This window comes from Chinchilla lanigera, unplaced genomic scaffold (assembly GCF_000276665.1).
Source record: "Chinchilla lanigera isolate Chin_1 unplaced genomic scaffold, ChiLan1.0 scaffold00005, whole genome shotgun sequence".
In the NCBI taxonomy this organism is placed as follows: domain Eukaryota; kingdom Metazoa; phylum Chordata; class Mammalia; order Rodentia; family Chinchillidae; genus Chinchilla; species Chinchilla lanigera.
This window is the reverse complement of record NW_004955406.1, coordinates 18,252,952-18,272,606: the sequence shown is the minus strand read 5'-3', so window position 1 is coordinate 18,272,606 and position 19,655 is coordinate 18,252,952. Positions and strand designations below refer to the sequence as shown.

Sequence of the window (19,655 nt, the reverse complement as noted above, 5' to 3'; positions counted from 1 at the left end):
CTTATTCACTAGATGTGGGCCCATATGACTTCTGCATCTTCCCCATGGTCAAAATGAGCATGAAAGGTAAATGTTTTGATCAATTTAGGACATTAAGATAGCCATGACAGTGCAACTAAGTCTCTTGTGAAAAGAGAGTTTTCAGAGATTCAAAAAATGCCAAGAGGGGCTGGGGATTTAGCTCAGCGGCAAAAGCACCTGCCTGGCAAGTGCAAGGTCGTGAGTTCGGTTCCCGGTACCGGAGAAAAAAAAAAAAAAAAAAAAAAAAAAAAAAAAAAAATGCCAAGAATGATGGGCGAGTCCAATATGAAGGGGATTAACGGCAGTATGTCTTTCACTGTAATAAAATTTTATTTTTTGGTACCAGAAATCAAACTCAGGACCTTGTGCTTGCCAGGCAGGCTCTTCTGCCTGCTGAGCTGTATTGCTGGCCCTGTAATAAAATTTTAAAATATTTTTTTGATCACACTATTTTCTTTGAATCTTAATCAGTTTCTTGCAGACAGTACAGTTGGATCATGTTTTTGCCTTTTGACTGGAGAATTGAATTCATTTATACTTAATTGCTTACCAGGAAGCTTTTTGTTTTTTGTTTTGATCATTTGCTATTTACTTTCTTCATGTCTTACAGGTTCTTTGTCCCTCATTGGCTACATTAATGTCTTGTGTTCAGCTGATTTTAAAAAGTCAAATATTTAAATTGTTCCTTTTTCCTTTGTATATATTCTATAGCCATTTTGTTAGTTACCATGGAGATTGTATGTAACATCCTAAACTTTTTTTTTTTTTGGTTTTTTCTCTGGTACCGGGAACCGAACTCACGACCTTGCGCTTGCCAGGCAGGCGCTTTTGCCGCTGAGCTAAATCCCCAGCCCCCATCCTAAACTTTTAACACTAAACTGAATGTGAGGTTTAACTTCCCTAAAGATACACAAGTATTCCTTTCCAACTTAGTCTCTCTCCTATCATTTGTCAAAACAACCTCTCCCACAGAACTACACTCTTATACACCGTATAACTCAAAATACAAACTAGTAATTCTTTTAAATGCCTTAAACTCCGTGGGGAAATGTGGAGTTGCAGGTCAGTTATTAAGTGTTTAATAATTTTTTACAGTATGAGTCAAGTAACAGAAAACAAAAAATGAAGTTATAAACTATTGTTACAATACTAGGTTTTGTAATTGTCCGTGTGTTTAACTTTATTTCTTTACACATCCTCAAGTTACTGTCTGGTGTCCTTTCATTTCACCTTGTAGGACTCCCTTGAGAATTTTCTTGTTTTTTGTTTTTTGTTTTCTCCGGTACCGGGAACCGAACTCACGACCTTGCGCTTGCCAGGCAGGCGCTTTGCCACTGAGCTAAATCCCCAGCCCCGAGAATTTTCTTATAGGTGGGGGAAAGTCTAACAGTAATGACTCCGTTTTTGCTTATCTGTGATGTCCTAATTTCTTTCCTCACTTTTGAAGGTCAGTTTTGCCGGATATGATTCTTGTTTTTTTAGGTTTGAATATAAGGGCTCACTGACTACTCGTCTTCAAAGTTTCTGATGAGAAATCTGGTCAGCCTGAACTACATAGTGAAACTAAAAAAAAAGTGTCCTTTATTCTCTTTTGATGGTATCTTATAGGTCCTGTAGTCTCTGCTCTTTTTTCTTCAATCTTGGTTTTTCTTTCTCAGACTTGTAATTTCTACTGTTTTATCTTCAAGTTCGATCTTTCTCCCCCCTGCTCAGATCTGCCTTTGAATCCCTCCAAAATTTCAGTCACTGTATTTCTCCGCTCTAAAACATTTAGGCTTTTTCTTTATTGTCTTTCTTTGAGCATCTTTAAGATAGTTGTTTTAAAGTCTTTGTATAGTAGCTGTGGCCTTAGGTTTTTTCCAGAACTGTTTCTTCCTTAGAATGTGCCATTTTTTTCTTATAGCTTTTTTTCTTGAAACTAGACATTTACACTCAATAATATAGTAACTCTCAAAATCACACTCTCCCCACTCCCTAGAAGAGGAAGAAACATGTTGTTTGATATTTGCAGGCTGTGTGCCAACGTCAGGCTGAGCTATCGCTTTGTCTTGAGTCTTTCTAACCTGTACGCTTACCAGGCATGCAGTCACCTTACCTTCCCCACAGACGCAGTTGTTTCTGGTCTTTAATGTTTGGCTGCCAAAAGGAAAGGAAGACAACAGGGAAGGGGAAGGGGAAAGGAAGGCCCTTTATCCCACGGAAGTCATTTCAGGCAGAGGGGAAACTGCAACGGGAGGTTGAACAATGGCTATCCATCTTCACACTTCTCAGAAGGTTCAATCAGCAACCAAAGCACAGGTCTCTGATATCTGAGGTCTTTTTTGCCAACCCTGACTCCTGAAAGCTGTGTGCCAACAGCTCCAGGAATCTGTGCACAGCTGCTTACCCCGATCAAAATTAACTGTTTTGCTGTTCAAGCTTTCCCCTGGAAATTGCAAGCCGCTCATAGACCCCACAGAGTTCCAGAACAATTAGAATAGTCCCTGCTTACCCATAGGGATGTTTCAAAACGCTGGGTGGATGCTTGGAATCAGACAGGACTGAATCGTCTATATACTGTTTTCCTATATATAAACACACACAAATTCAATGCCCTTTTTATCTTAACTAAGCACTTATGAACTGTGGCTGCAATTTTGTAGCTTGAAAGCAAAGTTAGTAAAAAATTTCTTCTTTTTTCTTAATTTCCTGGGTTTGTTCTTACTGTACATTTAATATTTAAGTGGAGCTTTCATCTTTTCACCTAAACGAAACATTTCACAGCTTTTTTGGTACATCTAAATTTCCATCAGTTTGTCCTTTTATGCACTGGGGCCCCCATTAAGTAAAATGAGAATTACCTGAACAGAAGGACCATGCTCTGATGACACATCTGAGAACCAAGACAACTGTTATGAGGGGCAGGTAGCGTACGCAGCATGGATACCCATGCGATGGGGAGCGGCGTAAGTCTATCCTGCTACTCAGAACAACCCGCAGCTCCGAACTTGGTGCTTCCTACTCCATTTCTTCCCCCAATCCTCTTCCATGGCGGGTTTGATTTTGATAACTCAGGAAATTAAAACCATCACCATGGAAGGGATACATGTAGGTGGACATATTCAAAGCCAACAGAATCGAAACCAGGAAAAAATAGTAGACAGAAAAAGCAGCAAAACTAACAAGTTAAAACTAAGGGTTAAACACTGATGCACTCACTTTCAAATCCTAATAATAAGCCAAAAACAGTGAGAATTTCTACCACCATCAAGACTTTTTCAAATTTGGAGACCTACCTTGCATTTACTGTAACCACCTTCCCAATAGTAATTGCTTTTTGAAGACATGAAATCAATTTTAAGATCTGAGCCTTATTTGGCTCTTTAAGTATTAGGTGGAACCACATGAAATTGCCATTTTATAGATCAAAACTTGTTAAATCTCAACGATTTTACACGGCTCATCTAAGATGCTCTGACTGAAGAACTCTTGACATCTGGAGCTACTTGTCTGTTACAGGGGAGGTGGAAATGCCAACTGGTTTATTCAGCAGAGATGTTCTTTCAATGTTTATGCTAACTTGTTCTATGTAAGCTTCTTAAAGATGCTGTTTTACGATATTGTATCTCATTTCATAAAGAAAACAAAAAACATAAGCACTTCATCATGAGTCTATTTAGAGGAAGGTCAACTGTTTATGTTTTAAGCTGTGACAGTACTAGAATATGAAGGTTTCAATTGTTCACAAATTTGAGAGAGAAGTCAAGATTTTAGAGCCTTAATTAGAAAGAACTTAGCCTAGGATTACAGGAACCTGAGTCAAAGATCAATGTTTTATTAAATATGGGGAAGGGAGTCTGGGAGGTAGGTCTTGCAACTTTTACTCTAAGCTCTTTGTACTAAACTTTTTGTAATAAGGATACCACATTTTTTTATAATAAAAAAGCAGAGAGCTTTAAGCTCAGATTAGTTTGATAAGTGATCCAATCAGACACACAGAAGACAAACATTCCCAAAGATACTTATTTAGAACATTCCTGTTAAGTATGCTGTATATTGAAATAGCTTTTAACTCAACAAATACTTCAAAAATAGCACATGCGTCAGGCCATGCATATATTCTTGGTGTTTGTCAGTATGTTGCATTTGTGATGCGTCAACTTACAGAGTGGGGTCTCTCAGTCTGCGCACTGACAGTTTGACCAGGTAATTCTCTGTTAAGAGAGCTTGTCCTACACACTGCTGGACGTTCAGCAACATCGCTTGCCTCTTTTAGTCATATAAGAACCACCAGTGGCACCCTCCCTCTCCCAACTGTCACTCTGTTTTGGTGCCTGCAAAGGAATAAGAGGATTTTCAAAGGTCACTAATGGGGTGAGAAAATTGCTGAGTTAGGGTTATACAAGGCATTCAGTTCTGGGCTGGAAGGTTTCAAACCACTCAGAGGCCAAATTCATGAGAAGTTGTTAGGTAGGATGCAACCAACACCCCAGCTGATGACTCAACACTGGCTATTTTTGTACTTCTGCTGTTTAAACAATGGTTTTCAGAAATGGTAAAATACAAAAATGTCATCTTAGAACCTATGGAATAAAGAGGCCTTTTTGGGGACTGCTCGTATCTTATATTTACAGGGGTGGAGATGGAGGTGGAAATATTCTACATTTTCCTTCTGTCCCTAGACCCATATGCCACATCACACACTCATTCTGGGCTACAGAAGAGCAACTGAAGTTTATTCGGGCAGAACTTTCTATGATCGCTGTCAACTACTTTTGAAAGGGAAAAGAAAATCAGGTTAAAGTTGACTTACACTTTCAAAGTTAATAAAAATGCGAAGATGGTAACAAAACATCCTCACACAATGTGTAATTTTTAGTGATTTATTTCAATAGAAATACTTCAGAAAACTTAAACTCATTTTAAGTTAGCTTATGCAAACACGCTGAAGATCACACACTCACATTTGCATATTAAAAAGAAACAAAAAGTGAGAGGAACCAAGTTGCACATCACTCAAGAAGGTCATAGTGCAATTGAAAGCTTCATCATTTGAATACCTCAAGTTGACTGGGATAAAGAATAAAAATGGCTTGTGTTTTCCTGTGTATTACCATCATTGGATACTTATCCCTCCAGATTTCCGATTCCCTTTAGACTGTAGTGAACCAGACTGCTGGCCTCTTACACATATGCTTCAGTAATTTGTCAAAAATGTCAATAATGTATAGAAACACTTGAAAGTTTGATGACATCAGCTACTTTACGGTCACACATAATAATAATTATTGGACTATATTTGTAGTAGTTCTAGTTGGTATCTTCAGGGAAAACAGTATTTTGTGGCCTGGTTTCTAAAACGTAACTAGTATTTATAGTTTAAGGAAAGAAATTCCACCCTAAAACACACTAAATACATTGTTTTTTAAATCCCACCACTGCTTTGCAGTCTAAGTGACTAAAATAAAAATTTAAATTCTGCTAATAACCCTCAAGGACCAGTTAACCCTTTCATTTGGGATTAAAGACTATCTACTAGCCTACTCTGGAACATACTAGCCCTTTAAAAAATGTGAAAATAGTATCTTGACACAGATAAACAACAGTTGCTCTAGGTCTTCCAAAATCTCAGAGGAGCAAACTATTTCTAAGCTTTTCTTTCACTGAGAAAGTGAGTTTAGTCTCTTAAATTCCCTTTAATTTGTATACCAGAGTTGTTTTACTTTCTTGCATAATGTTTTCAGGCAAACAGTAAGTGGCAAGTTAAGTACTCGATTCGGTGGTCTTTCTGAAGTGTAAGAACAAACCGAAATACATTTCATTTCTGCCCAAAGGACTGTCATTACAAGATTTCAATACTTTAATAAAACCCAAATATATCTGGATGCATTTTATTTTTTAGGGGTTTTCCAAGGAGGCCTTATCATTAAATCTATGTTCAACACAACACAATAAAGAATGAACTCAGCTGGATGGATGTTCTTGTGTTACAGGGTTTATCCAAAGGTTGGTTTGAGTGGATTTATTTTTAATCTTCTACCTGGAAAGGAGAGAAACTGGGACAGAACTTGCATAAAAAAAGACTCAAAAATCAGGAGGACTGCAACAAGTACTTGGCAGTATTGGTACAGACTTCCTTAAATCTTGCTGCAAGATTAAGCTGGTGGAGAGAGGGATAGCACACTCCTGAAGTAAGAGGGTAAATGATTACTGTCATACTCACTGCTCGAAATTGGTCTTCATTGGTAAGGCACTGATCAAACTTTCCCCACACTGCAACTTGAGATAAAGATGCAGTGAAAATGCTTTCAATACATTTAGTAGAAGTTTGTATGCACGTATCTCTTTCACTAGAACCCTTTAAATAGAAAGTCATTTTAGACACAAGCCATTTTTATGGAGCAAATCCAAAAGGTAATTTAAATCATTTTGAAAAGGTTCACATGGAAAGTAACTTGTCAACAATGTGATTTAATAGCAATTTTTGTATATCAAAGGCTTAAGAGAAAACAGAATACCACTATGGCTAGAAAATCATAAATTTACTAAGTCTGAAACAAAACAATACAAAAAAGAGGGGAAAAAAACCAACCCTAAAATGTCACTAAAAGAAGTCAGACAAACCTCATCACTTGCTTTGTATGACTGATTCATGCAACAGTAGCATTACTGTTCCACTGATACAGTTGAATTTATCTCCATTTTCAAAAAGGGATCCAATTATGTCAAAAGCCTTTGAGGGAGAGGATTTCTTTAGATTATCTCCTGTTAAGAAACCCTGGCATCCCTTGTTTACAGAAGATAATATGGTGGCTCAAAAACTGGCTATAAATAAATGTGCCTCAAAAAAAAAGGTGAATTCTTTTAAAATGCCAATGGATTAATGCAGTATTCATTTATAATTAATGATGGTCTATGGTTTTGTTTTCAGTAATAAAATGTATAGACCTTACAGATTTAACCTTAGGAAAAAAAAAATTATACAAAAGGCGTTTGGCCAGGTAAATTCTAATAATCCAGAAAGAGGCGATGAGGGCCCCAGTTCAACTAACAGATATACTAGAGATTGTAAACATTTTTCCATTCTTTTTTCCTTCCATAACAGTAATACTTTTTGGGCTCCTTTATACATCTTCTACAAGAGGAAAAGGGCCACTTACAAAAGCTTTGTAACAATAAATATCCTGACTCTTGACATACAGAAAGACCCAATACCAATGCAGTGCATATATACAGTAGTGCAATAGTTACATGGCGTTTTCCACACAGGAAAAGTATTTATCAATGGAGCACATGCCTGGGGAAGAGAAAAGAAAAAAACAAAAAACAACACACTCAAACTCATTGTTTGGATCCCTTTTGTAATGTTTATACAAATAATATTTACACAATGAGGAAAACAAAATGGGAAGGTGAGTTTGATCAGTTCTCTTTCAATTTTTACAGAGTAGAGGTAAAAATAGTACTCTGAAAAATAAGCAGAGCTTGAACAAGGGGACAGATACATAACCAAAATAGTGCTCCGGGAGGTCATTAGGTAGTTATTTTTACAGTTTATAGGAAGTTATTAAATAAAAATGCCTCAAATTGTATTTTGGCTAGTATTGTATACCACTACACCAGACATAAAATATGCCAATCATCATGTTTATACACCAGCTTAATTTAAATTTTAACTGAAATTCTAATGAGTTCTTGACTAGGGTGGAAACAAATGAGCTTCACATTTATGGAAATGTTTACCTTTTGAGTCATTAATTTACAACCGAGGACAGTAAAAAGATTCATCTTCTCACTAATAAACTACTTAATACAGTTTGGTGACTTATTTGCTTGAATTATAATCATATTTTGTGAATTACAGATCAAAACTCACCTGCACTTCAATTCTTTTCAAATTTGCTTCAAATGAGAAAATAACCCTAAAAGCAATGTCTGATCTTTTGAATGGAACAATGAAGATAGAAAAATAGTGATTTCTACTGCACTACTGGGTTGTTTCAGTCAGCCAGAGGCCACAATTCTATCCATGAACTATTAACTGAATTTGAACACTATGCTTATGCTATATACGCATCCACTGTTTAGAGCTGAAAATATCAAACACACCTTCCATCTTAATGCTGTCTTTGGCAAAACTATGTGATGTCAGTCTGTGACTTCCAGTTGCATATTTCCACAGATATGGTTAAACTAAGACATGTCTACTTTAGCTTACTTATGACAAACAAAATAACAAAATCCACAGGGTTTTTATTCACAATTTTTTAAAAAAGGAATACACTTAAAGTTATTTCAAGAAAGAAATAAAGTAAGGAAATTAAAACAAATGCTAAACAAAAGATGTGCAAGGTCTCTACAGTAATACTGCTGGCTATGCGGATGACGTCTTTCTATGTACCCAACATGGGTTAAACTTAGATCATTAACTGAAAAAATCATTCAGCACAGGCAACATTTTTTCCTCTTTAGCCTGTCACTAAAACTCAGAAGCAATGTATTTCTATCATATGACAAACGTATCTGAACTCTTAACATCTTCCAAACACAAAACCAAATTTATAAACAAACATAACAGGCAGAAAAAGCTCTCACTTTCCTTCGGACACATTTTTAGCTAAATATTAAACATGTATTTTCTTTTAATGGACTTGAGGGAAAAATACAATACAGATACAGTTCTCTTAAGGATTTATTTATGTGAGGCCCAAAGTTTGTGATGCCTCATAAGGATATAATATCCAACGTGGAATCTCTATTCAAATGCTATTTTTTTTGTTGCTGTTATAAAATTCTAAGGTATTGCATCCTTTTGTTTCTTTAACTTTAAACTCAACATTTATTTTAGAGATTAAACGCATTATTGCATAGAAGAATTCTGTCAAAACAGCTTAGTCAACTGCTGCCAAAATATGGTTTCATGTAAGGGAACTATTAGTAAATTTTCAGAAAAAATGTTTTAGTATGCTCGTGGTGAGTCATGTAAGAAGGAAGGGTTTGATACTTAAGATTCCCAGAACCTCCAACTTTTGCCTTTAGCCCTCTTAAAATTATTATCTTATGATAAAACATAAATAATCTTTTAAACATGTACAAACTGAATCTCATATTGAACAAAAAGAAGTGAATAATCACAAAGACAACAAAAACTGGCATTATGCACATTAAACACTGTAAAAGAAAATATCCTGGCGAAATATCAGTATTACCACCCTCACTGATAAAAACCACCTGTGACTAGGAAAAGGGTTAATCCAATCAACTCGAGAGGGAAGGGGCTAGTTACTGTAAAATCTTCTCAGGAAAGTTTAGCTTGGGATTGCAGTTCTCTATTAGGCAGATCTGTGGTCCAGCAATGAATTCATGTAACGCTAAGCTTTAATCCCAGTTAGAAACAACCATGTTTTGTGGAGCCTACTTTTAAGAAACTGCCTGGCATATGAACTCTTGGCCTTTGTGCCTCCTGCAGGCAATGTTCCCCCCTAATAGCACTAAAGTCTGAAGTTTAGTGTTTCTAAGGTATCGTCCCCTTGTCCCCTTATCTAAACCAAAACAAACACCTCCCATCTCAAACAAACCCCACAACTTACATATTTAACACTTCTAATTCCTACACTCTTCATGTTAGAAAAATGAGTGAGGACACACGAGTGGCGGCAGAACAAACCTTGCAGGTGGCTGCTGGTATAATCCCTAAGTTAAAGTACCTGTTCTCTGCAGTTCAAAGCCAGCTCCTGGTGTAATCCGTAAGAAATATGTTTTTTCTTTTTAAACTGTATCTAAAAAAGATGATTCCCCCCTCTGAAATTAGTACCAAGGTAAAAGAAATGCAAATTAGCTACGATCTATTTCAAGCACAGCACCGCCAGAAGATTCACACACACTATTTGGTGTTTCATGTTGGTTTTCCTTTCACTCTTTTAAGGCAGTGGTTTCCACAGGTCAGTTCAGAGATAAGAACCATGGTTCATGGCAGTTTATTTTGTAACTCCAATTTGTTCTCTGGGAATATTTCACTTCATTCCCTGAAATGAGTGCTTTTTGGTTCAGAACTCCAAAGGCTGAGATGGCGCCTAGGGTTCTTCCTGGCACGGATGGTCTGCAGCTGGCGCTCTTATCAGGTCCCACTCCCATCCAGAAGCAGGGATTCACCTCATCTTCCCCACGCTTCTACTCAAAAGTCATCAAGTTTGTAGGAACCTAAAAATTACAAGCATTACGAAGTGTTTACAAGTTGTTTTTCAAACTAGTATTTCTTTCTGTGTCATGTGGGCAAGTCCAAATGTTTCTTACTTAGGTAAATATATTTTAAAAGAAATGTGACGGATATTTTAATTATGAATAGTGAATATTATATTTAAAAACATTTGAGAGAGAAAAATCACTGAGGTGAGTAATAAGCTATTTCAAGTAAACTGGCATCTGGCTGGGAGGAAAGGGTGAGGACTCTGCTCCCCTCCCAGCACTCGGCCCTCCCTAACGCTCGAGCTGCCTGCTCCTCCTTCTCACTCAAGTCAGTGTCCTCACCTCAGAGAGATCTCTGCTGCCTACCCTTATTTATCTACATTTTTTCATCTATTTGGCTCTACTCTCAGCATTTTAGGTACAGAATATCTACAATAGAATATTCTATTTTGTTTTCTTTATACAGCTATGATTTGAAATTTTATCCCTTGTTTACTGTCTAGCTCCTCACTAAAATGTGGACTTCATGTCTTACTGATTGCTGTAAACCATAAAAAGAATAAAAATAACCCCATTTTCCCAGGTCATGAAGAAAACTACTTATGCCTCTTTGGAACTCTTCAATAGTTTCCTAAGTTATGGACTGAGAATTAAAGAGAAATCTCACCTGTTGTTTGTTGCTTTGGCAGGCTGCACTCAAATGCTTAAACCACAGCATTGCATTCATTCTACTGCCAGCTTGAAACTTGTATGAATTTCCTAAAATTACCAAAATCAAATGAAAGATAACAAAAATTTAAGTACTATACCACATAGTTCTGTCAGATATTTGAGTGAACTAAACGTGAGTAGGGTTCTGTTTTAGAATTCTGTTTAACACCTGATTTTCCAGAAAAAATATGCTGTGGATGGTATTTTAGTTCTTTTGTATAGTGTCAATTTTGTTTTGCCTCATAATATGTCCGCAAAAAATGAAATTCCATGTAAAGAATAATATCTAAATAAAACAATTGGCTTCTCTAGATTTATCTATGTGGGTAAGACCAGAGAAAAATCGTTCTTCAACACTACTTGGATGATCTAAATACTTTAGATATCGGTATTCAATTTTTACATGCCTAAATGCTTTAACATATGTAGAACTTCACATTTTTAATTTAAAGATCAATCAGACAGTATCAATAGTGGCCACAGTTTTAGTTACAAGAAGACATCTGCCAAAATTATTGCAGATTTTCAGTTTTGCTGATGGCGCTCTGGGAAAATCATAGAGCCACAGGGATCTTTTCTGATGGACCCTGCAGCATGCAGTGACGGAGGCAGGATATGATTTTTACCTTTTAGGAAATTAGAAAGCATCTATGTTCTGTGTATTCAGTAGCTCCAAACTGACTTCAATGGAAGACTGACAAATAATGAAGATATTTTATATGGCTATAAAGTGAAGGTTAGTGTGGGGAGAAACATCATTCAACTGCTCTAACTTTAACAACTCAGACAAGATTCTACTTTCCTTTCTGTGTTCAGCAACTCAAGAACTTGACTATATTTAAGCATTACACAGTTTTTTCTTTTTTGAGATTCTAACAAAGAACTTCATCCTTTTCAGAGCAATTACTTTTTCTTCACCCAGTGCTTAGTAAGTCAGGTAATACTGTTTTGCTTGCTGAATCCAGATACAGACATTATTATGTCAATTTGAATACAGGTATATCTGTGTGTGTATCTGCTGGCCACAGCTATAATTTACTTACTTCCTCTTCCTCCTAAAAAGACCATTAGTATAGATTTCATAAAAATCCTGTCTATTCTACAGGCTATGAAAAATGGAAGGAAAAATTTATTAGCAAAATCCTAAAATTACAATTTTATAAATAATGCCTTTGGCATTGTGGGAGGGTGGGTGCAAAGGCAATCACGGGCAATGAAGGCAAGGCAGGGGATATCACAATCCCTGAGTTGAAATTATATTACAAAGCTCCTGTGATAAAAAAGCATGGTACTTAAAAAAAAAAAAAAAAACAGACCCAAAGATAAATGGAACAGATTAGAAGATGCAGAAACAACTCCAGACATACTCAGCTACCTTATCTTTTTTTTTTTTTTTTTGGTTTTTCTCCGGTACCGGGAACCGAACTCACGACCTTGCGCATGCCAGGCAGGCGCTTTTGCTGCTGAGCTAAATTCCCAGCCCCCCAGCTACCTTATCTTTGACAAAGGTGCCAAACACATTCACTGGAAGAAAGATAGCCTCTTTAGTAAATGGTGCTGGATGAATTGGCTCTGCACATGCCAAAGATTAAAACTGGACCCACATCTTTCACCATGTACTAATCTAAATTTGAAATGGATCAAAGATCTAAATATTAAAATATTAAATCTGCTGGAAGACTGAAGAGGTAAAACTCTTGAAGACATTGGTATAGGCAAACACTATGAAAATAGCATCTAAATAAGGAGAGGTCAGAATACAGTGTGACATTATCAAAATGTAACAAATACAGCACTTCACTACAGTAAGTCACTGTAATGGAGAATTCTGTGGAGGTGTGGAAGAATTTTCTTTTCAGCTTCCTTTGGGGCTTGTCAATAGCTAGTAGTTACTACAAAGGAAGAGTAGAACCACAGGGACCTTTTCTTATGGACCCTGACCGTGTAGTGACAGAAGCAGGATGTGATTTTAAATAGTTTAACATGCAGTTTTCTCATTAACTTCACAAACTTTGGAGTCTGACAACTGCGTTTATAGCCAGTGAGTGTATTCACCAAAGTATCTGTATATTGTATGTAAAGTATTTTAATGTAGAAAGTGGTGTAAGTTACATAACTGATAAAAGAGCAGTCTCTGAGATTTTAAAACAAAAATGGGCTTTTATTCTCAAATTCTGCCCCTCCCTGTATATCCTTTTACCATTTAGTTGGCCTGTTAATCTTTAAGCTTATGCTTATATATTTTTTTGAAAGGCTCTAAAAATACCGTTTATTAAAACACGTGTGAGAATTTTGTCTGTAATTTGCTAAGTCCCCCCTATTATTATGTTATCCTTCTTTTATTCTTTAAAATAAAAAATAAAATAAAATAAAAATAAAATAAAATAAAACAGCAAAAAAAAAAAAAACACGTGTGAGAAAAATAGCTCCTAATAAATAAAATAAAACAAATACTTCCTCTGTTGAGTATTCTAGTTACATTAGGTTTAGGCTCATCAGAAATTGGGTGTACACACTACCTTAAGCCCTAAGGATTCTAACAACTTACCCTTTTCAGAATCGGTCAACAAGAAGAGGTCTGGATGTTCTGGGTCATCCGCCATCATCACCATCCATCCTACTACTGACACATTCTTATTTGATGTTGATTTGAACTGATATATAAAATAATGAGAACAAACAGTGATAATTAGTGAAAAATCATATTCTGAGCACAAGTAAGAGCGTATTTTCAGTTTTTCCTAATGAGAGAGAATTTGTGACTTCTAGCTGGTTCCCGTAAACTGGAGACCTTTTATTAGTAAATGCATCTAAATATGCCTTTTCCAGATAGTATCCTACTTTCCAGACCTTTCCCAGCTCAACTTTTCATCAGAGCCTAACTGTCCTGTTCTGCATTTCCAAAGAGCATGTTAGTGAACCTTATATGAACCTAACTTTCTTCTATGTTATTTTTTCCTAATTACTGTGCTGCTGCTTATTGGAAACAATTGCATTTTATAGTTTTGTTTTTCTTAACCTGAATCATCAGGGCTATCAGACAACTATTAGTGATAACATCCTTACTTGCATTTCTCAAAAAAAGAAAAAAGGTATCTTTATACGCATGTTAGCTTTTATAGCCAGCTATTCTTTTGTTATTATTATTACTTTAGATACACTTCTGTAACCTTGAGAAAAGGCTGCTATAAAAGAACAGAAAATTAGGTCAATCTCATTCATAAACATGAATGAAAAAAATACACAAAATACTGGCAAATTGAGTACAGTAGTGTGTTAAAAAGATGCTAAAAGATACCACAAAGGGAGTAAAAAGCTCAGTCAAACAAAATGGAGAAAAGTAATCTCAATATATCACTGCTAATAGACCTACAACTGGGACATACACAAACTTTTTATCAACTGCAAGTAAAAATAAGTATTCACCTAGGTATTTCACAGAAACATTATCACCAAAAAACATGGAAAAAAGGTCAAACCAGATATACCAACTAAAATAATAAGGTAACATTTTATACATACTAGATTAGCTGAGATGAAAACACTTGATAGTGGGGCTGGGGATTTAGCTCAGCGGCAAAAGCGCCTGCCTTGCATGCGCAAGGCCGTGAGTTCGGTTCCCGGTACCGGAGAAAAACCAAAACCAAAAAAAAAAAATTTAAAAAAAGAAAACACTTGATAGTAAAAGTATGGCAAGGCTATGGAATCTCACTGCACTACTGGTGACTGTGCAACTTAATGTAGCATTTTCTTGTAAAGCTAAGCATCTGCATTCCTCAGGTGTACAATCTAGATAAAGCACCCGTGCACAAAAATATTCACAGGGATACTGCTAGCAAAGAAACAGAAAAAACCATTAAATATTCACCAACAGTAGGTTGAGCAGAAATGGAAGACTATTCAGTTGTGAAAAGTAACAGCTATGTGCATAAAAGAACAATGAATCTCAACAATATAATAAGTAAAACAGTTTATGCTTAAGAATATGTAGGTGACCCACTCAGGTACATTCTAAAATAAAACTGTGCTGTATAAGGAAGTATATATGTGGTAAAACTCTAAAAGAAAAACAAGAAATTCAGGACAGTGACGGTCTGTGGGGATTGCCGATGAAGAAGGAAGGGGCTGTCATTTGGGAGAGCTTTGACACACTGTTTCTTATGTGAGGGAATAAACATTCTCTAAGACTTACTATGTCTTAAAATGTACTACATACTTGCTTATCTACTTTGTATGTTTCACAATGAAAAGAAAATGGAAAAAGAATTAACAAAGCACATTTGTAACAAGACTACAAAAAAAAGCTAAAAATCTAGCTAATTTTAATACTATGAAGAATGAAATTAGCAATACCACAAAACACTTGACAGCTCATAAATAGCATGATTTTCTTCTTTTCCTCAAAACTTTTGCTTCTTTAAGAAAAAAAAGTAACATAAGCCCCGTAATAGTGAGGGATGAAAACAGATATGCACTGTAATGTTCCTTGACTAACAGCTGAATCGCACTTTACTCCTAGGATTAATCATCACTGGGAGTAATACTCCTCAGGCCTTTTTTCTATGCATTCAATGTGTGTGTGTGGCTTTCTGGTGTTAAATTGTTTCTTAAAATAAATATGCTTCTACTAAAAACATTTTTTCAGTGTGTATGCTTTTATTTTTAAACATTCAAAAACAGGGACTGAATAAAATAGTCTCTCTTCTCTGCCAGCCACTCTTCCAAACATACTTTATGCCCCACAGCTCAAACCAAAAAACCCTACCATAAACATATTTTAGTGCCAAGTATCTTTATTCTATAACGGTCCCTCCTGTTCCCCTAGCCCTTCTCTGGCTGCCGAATTTTGATCTTTTTAAGAATTCAGGTTGTCCCACACCATGTTCCCTAATACGAATTTCTTATTTCCTCATGATAAGAGGTTAAAAATTTTGGTAAGAACATAAAAGACATAGTACTGTGTCTATTAGTGATATTAACCCTTTATTATTTATAGGAGATGTATTCTTCCAATTTGCTTGTATTTGAACTTAGAAAATAATTTTAAAATGTTTTGTATCATTGCTTTTAATTCTTTTTTTTAATTTTAAAGAGAGAAAAACCAAAAATGATACAGAATTTGAAAACAAGATAATAGGAAATTAACAATGGTTATTACATTGCATATTGTATCTTCAAAGCAGTTGCTCAGATTACCAGATACACGCATGCAAAACATCAGACAATATAAGCACCAAACGTTCCTTTTAATGAACTAATAGAAATTAGTAGCACAATTATCTTAGCTATCGTGTGTGTGTGTGTGTGTGTGTGTGTGTGTGTGTGTATTTTCTCCTCCTCTTTTCTTTTCTCTTTTCCCTCATCCTAGTTGTTCTTTCCTTTTGAGTAGTTTCTTTCCCTTTTATAGTATCTACTGTACCCTTCTGGATCTTATTTATTTTTTCAGTTTCTTATACTAGGGAGAAAGTATGATGTTTACATACGCGGATCTGATTTATTTCACTTATGAGTATGGTCTCTAGTTGCATTCATTTACCTATAAAAAGGGGCAACACTTTGCATACAAACTCCTAATTTATGATTGGTCCTGTTATATAACTATAAACTGTTTCTAGGGTCTAAAGTACACAATCAATAATTACCATAGTGTGTTGATTTCTAAATTTTGCTTGATGCCATTATTCTTGCTAATTGTACTTCTGCAGCTAGAATGTCACATCTGTTGTAATCACTTGTTCTCCCTTGGGTAACAATATTGGGAAGCTCCGGGGCAATAACCTCACCACAGCCCTATACCTGAAGACTGAGGACAGAGCCAAACAGAAACCAACATCCCACTCTTAATTAACTGGGAAGGTAGGATCTTGAGACTGACACAAACCAAGAATCTCCAACACACAGAAGATATCCCTGAAAAACAGACTTTTCTTAAAGAGGCTTTGATACTAGTGATATAGCTACCTACTACCAAAACTCACAAGGATCACCACAGAAAACAAAATCATTGCTTTCAATTCTGTGCCATGTTGTTTTGAATTCTCAAATTAATACTGAATATATGGGGCCAGGGATTTAGCTCAGCGGCAAAGCGCCTGCCTAGCAAGCGCAAGGTCGTGAGTTCGGTTCCCGGTACCCGAGAAAAACCAAAAAAAAAAAAAAAAAATACTGAATATATGCAGAGACCTGTCTATATAACTTCTATCCTGTTCTGAAGAGTTTTAATTAGAAAAGATGATCGATCGTATTTTCTCACAACCTATTATAATTTCTAAATTACTTCATATAAATATTTATCAGAAACCTTGTATAATTAACTGCAAACTATAATATTATATACATGAGGATATATAAGTAGCAATGCCAAACAGAAAATAATACTGATTAACATATGACAAATTCAATTATACCTTTAATTGGCCTCTAATTAAACCTAGAAAAACCCAAATATTTTATTTTGAAAAACTACTTCTAATAGTAAACTAAGTGAAACCTGCCCAACAAGTTTCTCAAGGTGGCTATGTGAAAAATTACTTACTATATTTAACTATATCACCCCAAACCCCTGTAAGTATAGCAGCAGAGGTAACTACTCTGTAAAATGTTCTAGTAAAACTAATCAGTATAGCCTTCTAGGGTATGTGGGCTTGTTTTTTAATAATAGAAATGGCTTCACTTTTAAACTGTATTAGCATATGCGAACTAGACTGGGTACCAAAACATTCACAGCCAGAATGATCTTTACCTCAGCACAAGGAGCTAGCTAAATAATTACAGTAATACACAAAAAAGTCACTGATAAGAATATGGTTTCATCAGTGACTCAGAATGTTTTCCTGCTTCTTCTTTAGGAAAGGCTGAGACACACTCCTGCTCTGGCCCCTTCTTCTTTTCATACTCCTGCCTGTGTTTGTGTGGATCCCCAAATCCCAGAACCACGGTATTGAGATGTAAACCCCTGGGTAACTGTTAAGCCATTATGCAGACTTCAGGTTGTTCTGTATAAAATTTAAATAAAGATTTTATTAACAACAACATCAAAAACTGATTCCAGGGGGCATAAGCTCAGTGGTAGGCTCTGGGGTTTAGCATGACCAAGGTCCTTGGTTCAATCCCCAGCACCAAAGAACCAGAAGAACCCAAATCACCCACAATGTATTAATTAAGGAAACAGATGGTAACACTTTAATGAAAAGGAAGGCAACAATTAACATGAAATTTAGGAAAGTGATGAGAAGCCCTGGTGGTTGATAAAGCAATATGATCTTCTGGCATTTCCTACATTCATTTAGGCCAAAAACGTTCTCTGCTATACCTTTTGTTTGATTAAAGAGCTAACACTGTGAGAAGAAAATACAGCTTCTCGGACTTACACAGGGTCATCTATGAAATGTGTAAGAAGAAAAAAGGAACTATAGCTTTCTTTAGTAATTACCTTGTCTCAGTAGGGTAAACTAATTTTCTTTCCCTCTAGCACATGACTTAGAAATAATTCTTCTTAAAGGGATTTTATTAATGCAACACGGGAATATGTTCTTTTTAAAGACTTTATCACCAGCATAGAAAAAACAAAACAAAATAACATGCAAAAGGGATTTATAGGAAGATTATACCATGAGAAGAGTTACCAAGAGGCTCCTTTCAAGTATTATGTAATCACCCATTCCTCTTCACTGTTAAGAAGGTTACCACACGGAGAAAGGACTTTAGATGTTCGTTCCAAATTTTCACATTTTACATACTCAGAACCAAGACTACAGGTTTTGAACCAAAAACTCAGAAGTGAGGAAACTTTGATGCCAAGACTGGTATTTGTCATAAGCAGTTCTGACACTTGCAATGTAAAAATGGAAGAGAATTTCAAAATGTACGTGTTATTCCAAGATCTTCTTTGGAATAGTTTTACTAAATTAAAATAATTTCATTACCATATTCAGACCTGGAGCCATATTAAGACTATTTTCTTTACAACCATGAAGAGGCTATGAAAGAATGCTAAGAATTAAGAGGACAAATGCTTACATGTTTACGTTCTGTAGCCTTCAGAGACTTGGCAGCATAATAAAAAAGCTGTGTTCCACACAAGGCAGCCCAATATTTTGTCCAAGATGCTACCTGGAAAGCATAAATGTGAATATACTATTAAAATGTTGCTGGCTTCTCAGTTTCTTTACCTTCTTAGTATCACTCTTCAATCATCAAAGTCTTAATCTCAGAGTCAAGGTGTAGCACTTCTGAAATCTTTAACTCAAATTACCTCTATCACTCTCAGCTAATACACTCTACTACTCTCACTCAGGTAATTCTTGATCTTATTAGGAAGAATTCTTCACTTTTTAATATTATCTAGTACTATGATCACCTCCTTTGTCCCTCTGTTTCCCTCAGATCTGGCACTAGTCTAGTGCTGTACCCATTCCCTTCAAAAAAAGCTCCTCTTCCCTGATAAAACTCGAACCCCTAGTCAGACCTAACTTTGTTTACCTGGTACCATATCACAGTAGTGGACTACTGCTTGAGAAAGCACACAATTACTCCTACTGATAAAAATACGATCATCAACCTCAAACTGATGTACTTTCCTTTCATATAGTATTTCCTGGAGAAAGATGAATTCTGGTGAGAATAACCTCATTTTCCCAGCACCAATTCCAGCTGCCTGTTTGCAGATATACATGCCTTTATTCTTCCTATCACAGACTAGTTAAATCCTGATTCTATCTAGATTTCTCTCTTCTATTTGCTTTTTTTTTTTTTTTTTT

The 19,655-nt window shown here is 35.8% G+C and overlaps 1 protein-coding gene across 1 annotated transcript in view; it reads right to left on the bottom strand.

The window, feature by feature from the left end:
- Positions 1-4,869: 4,869 nt before the first annotated feature.
- Ralgps2 (Ral GEF with PH domain and SH3 binding motif 2) overlaps positions 4,870-19,655 on the bottom strand; it is a gene marked incomplete at its 5' end in the record, with an annotated part of 106,151 nt that continues 91,365 nt past the window's right edge. Inside the window, 4 exon segments of the mRNA XM_005374939.2 lie at positions 4,870-10,200; positions 10,853-10,944; positions 13,445-13,550; positions 18,916-19,008. Coding sequence (XP_005374996.1) covers positions 10,171-10,200; positions 10,853-10,944; positions 13,445-13,550; positions 18,916-19,008 — 321 coding nt within the window. The 3' untranslated portion in view covers positions 4,870-10,170.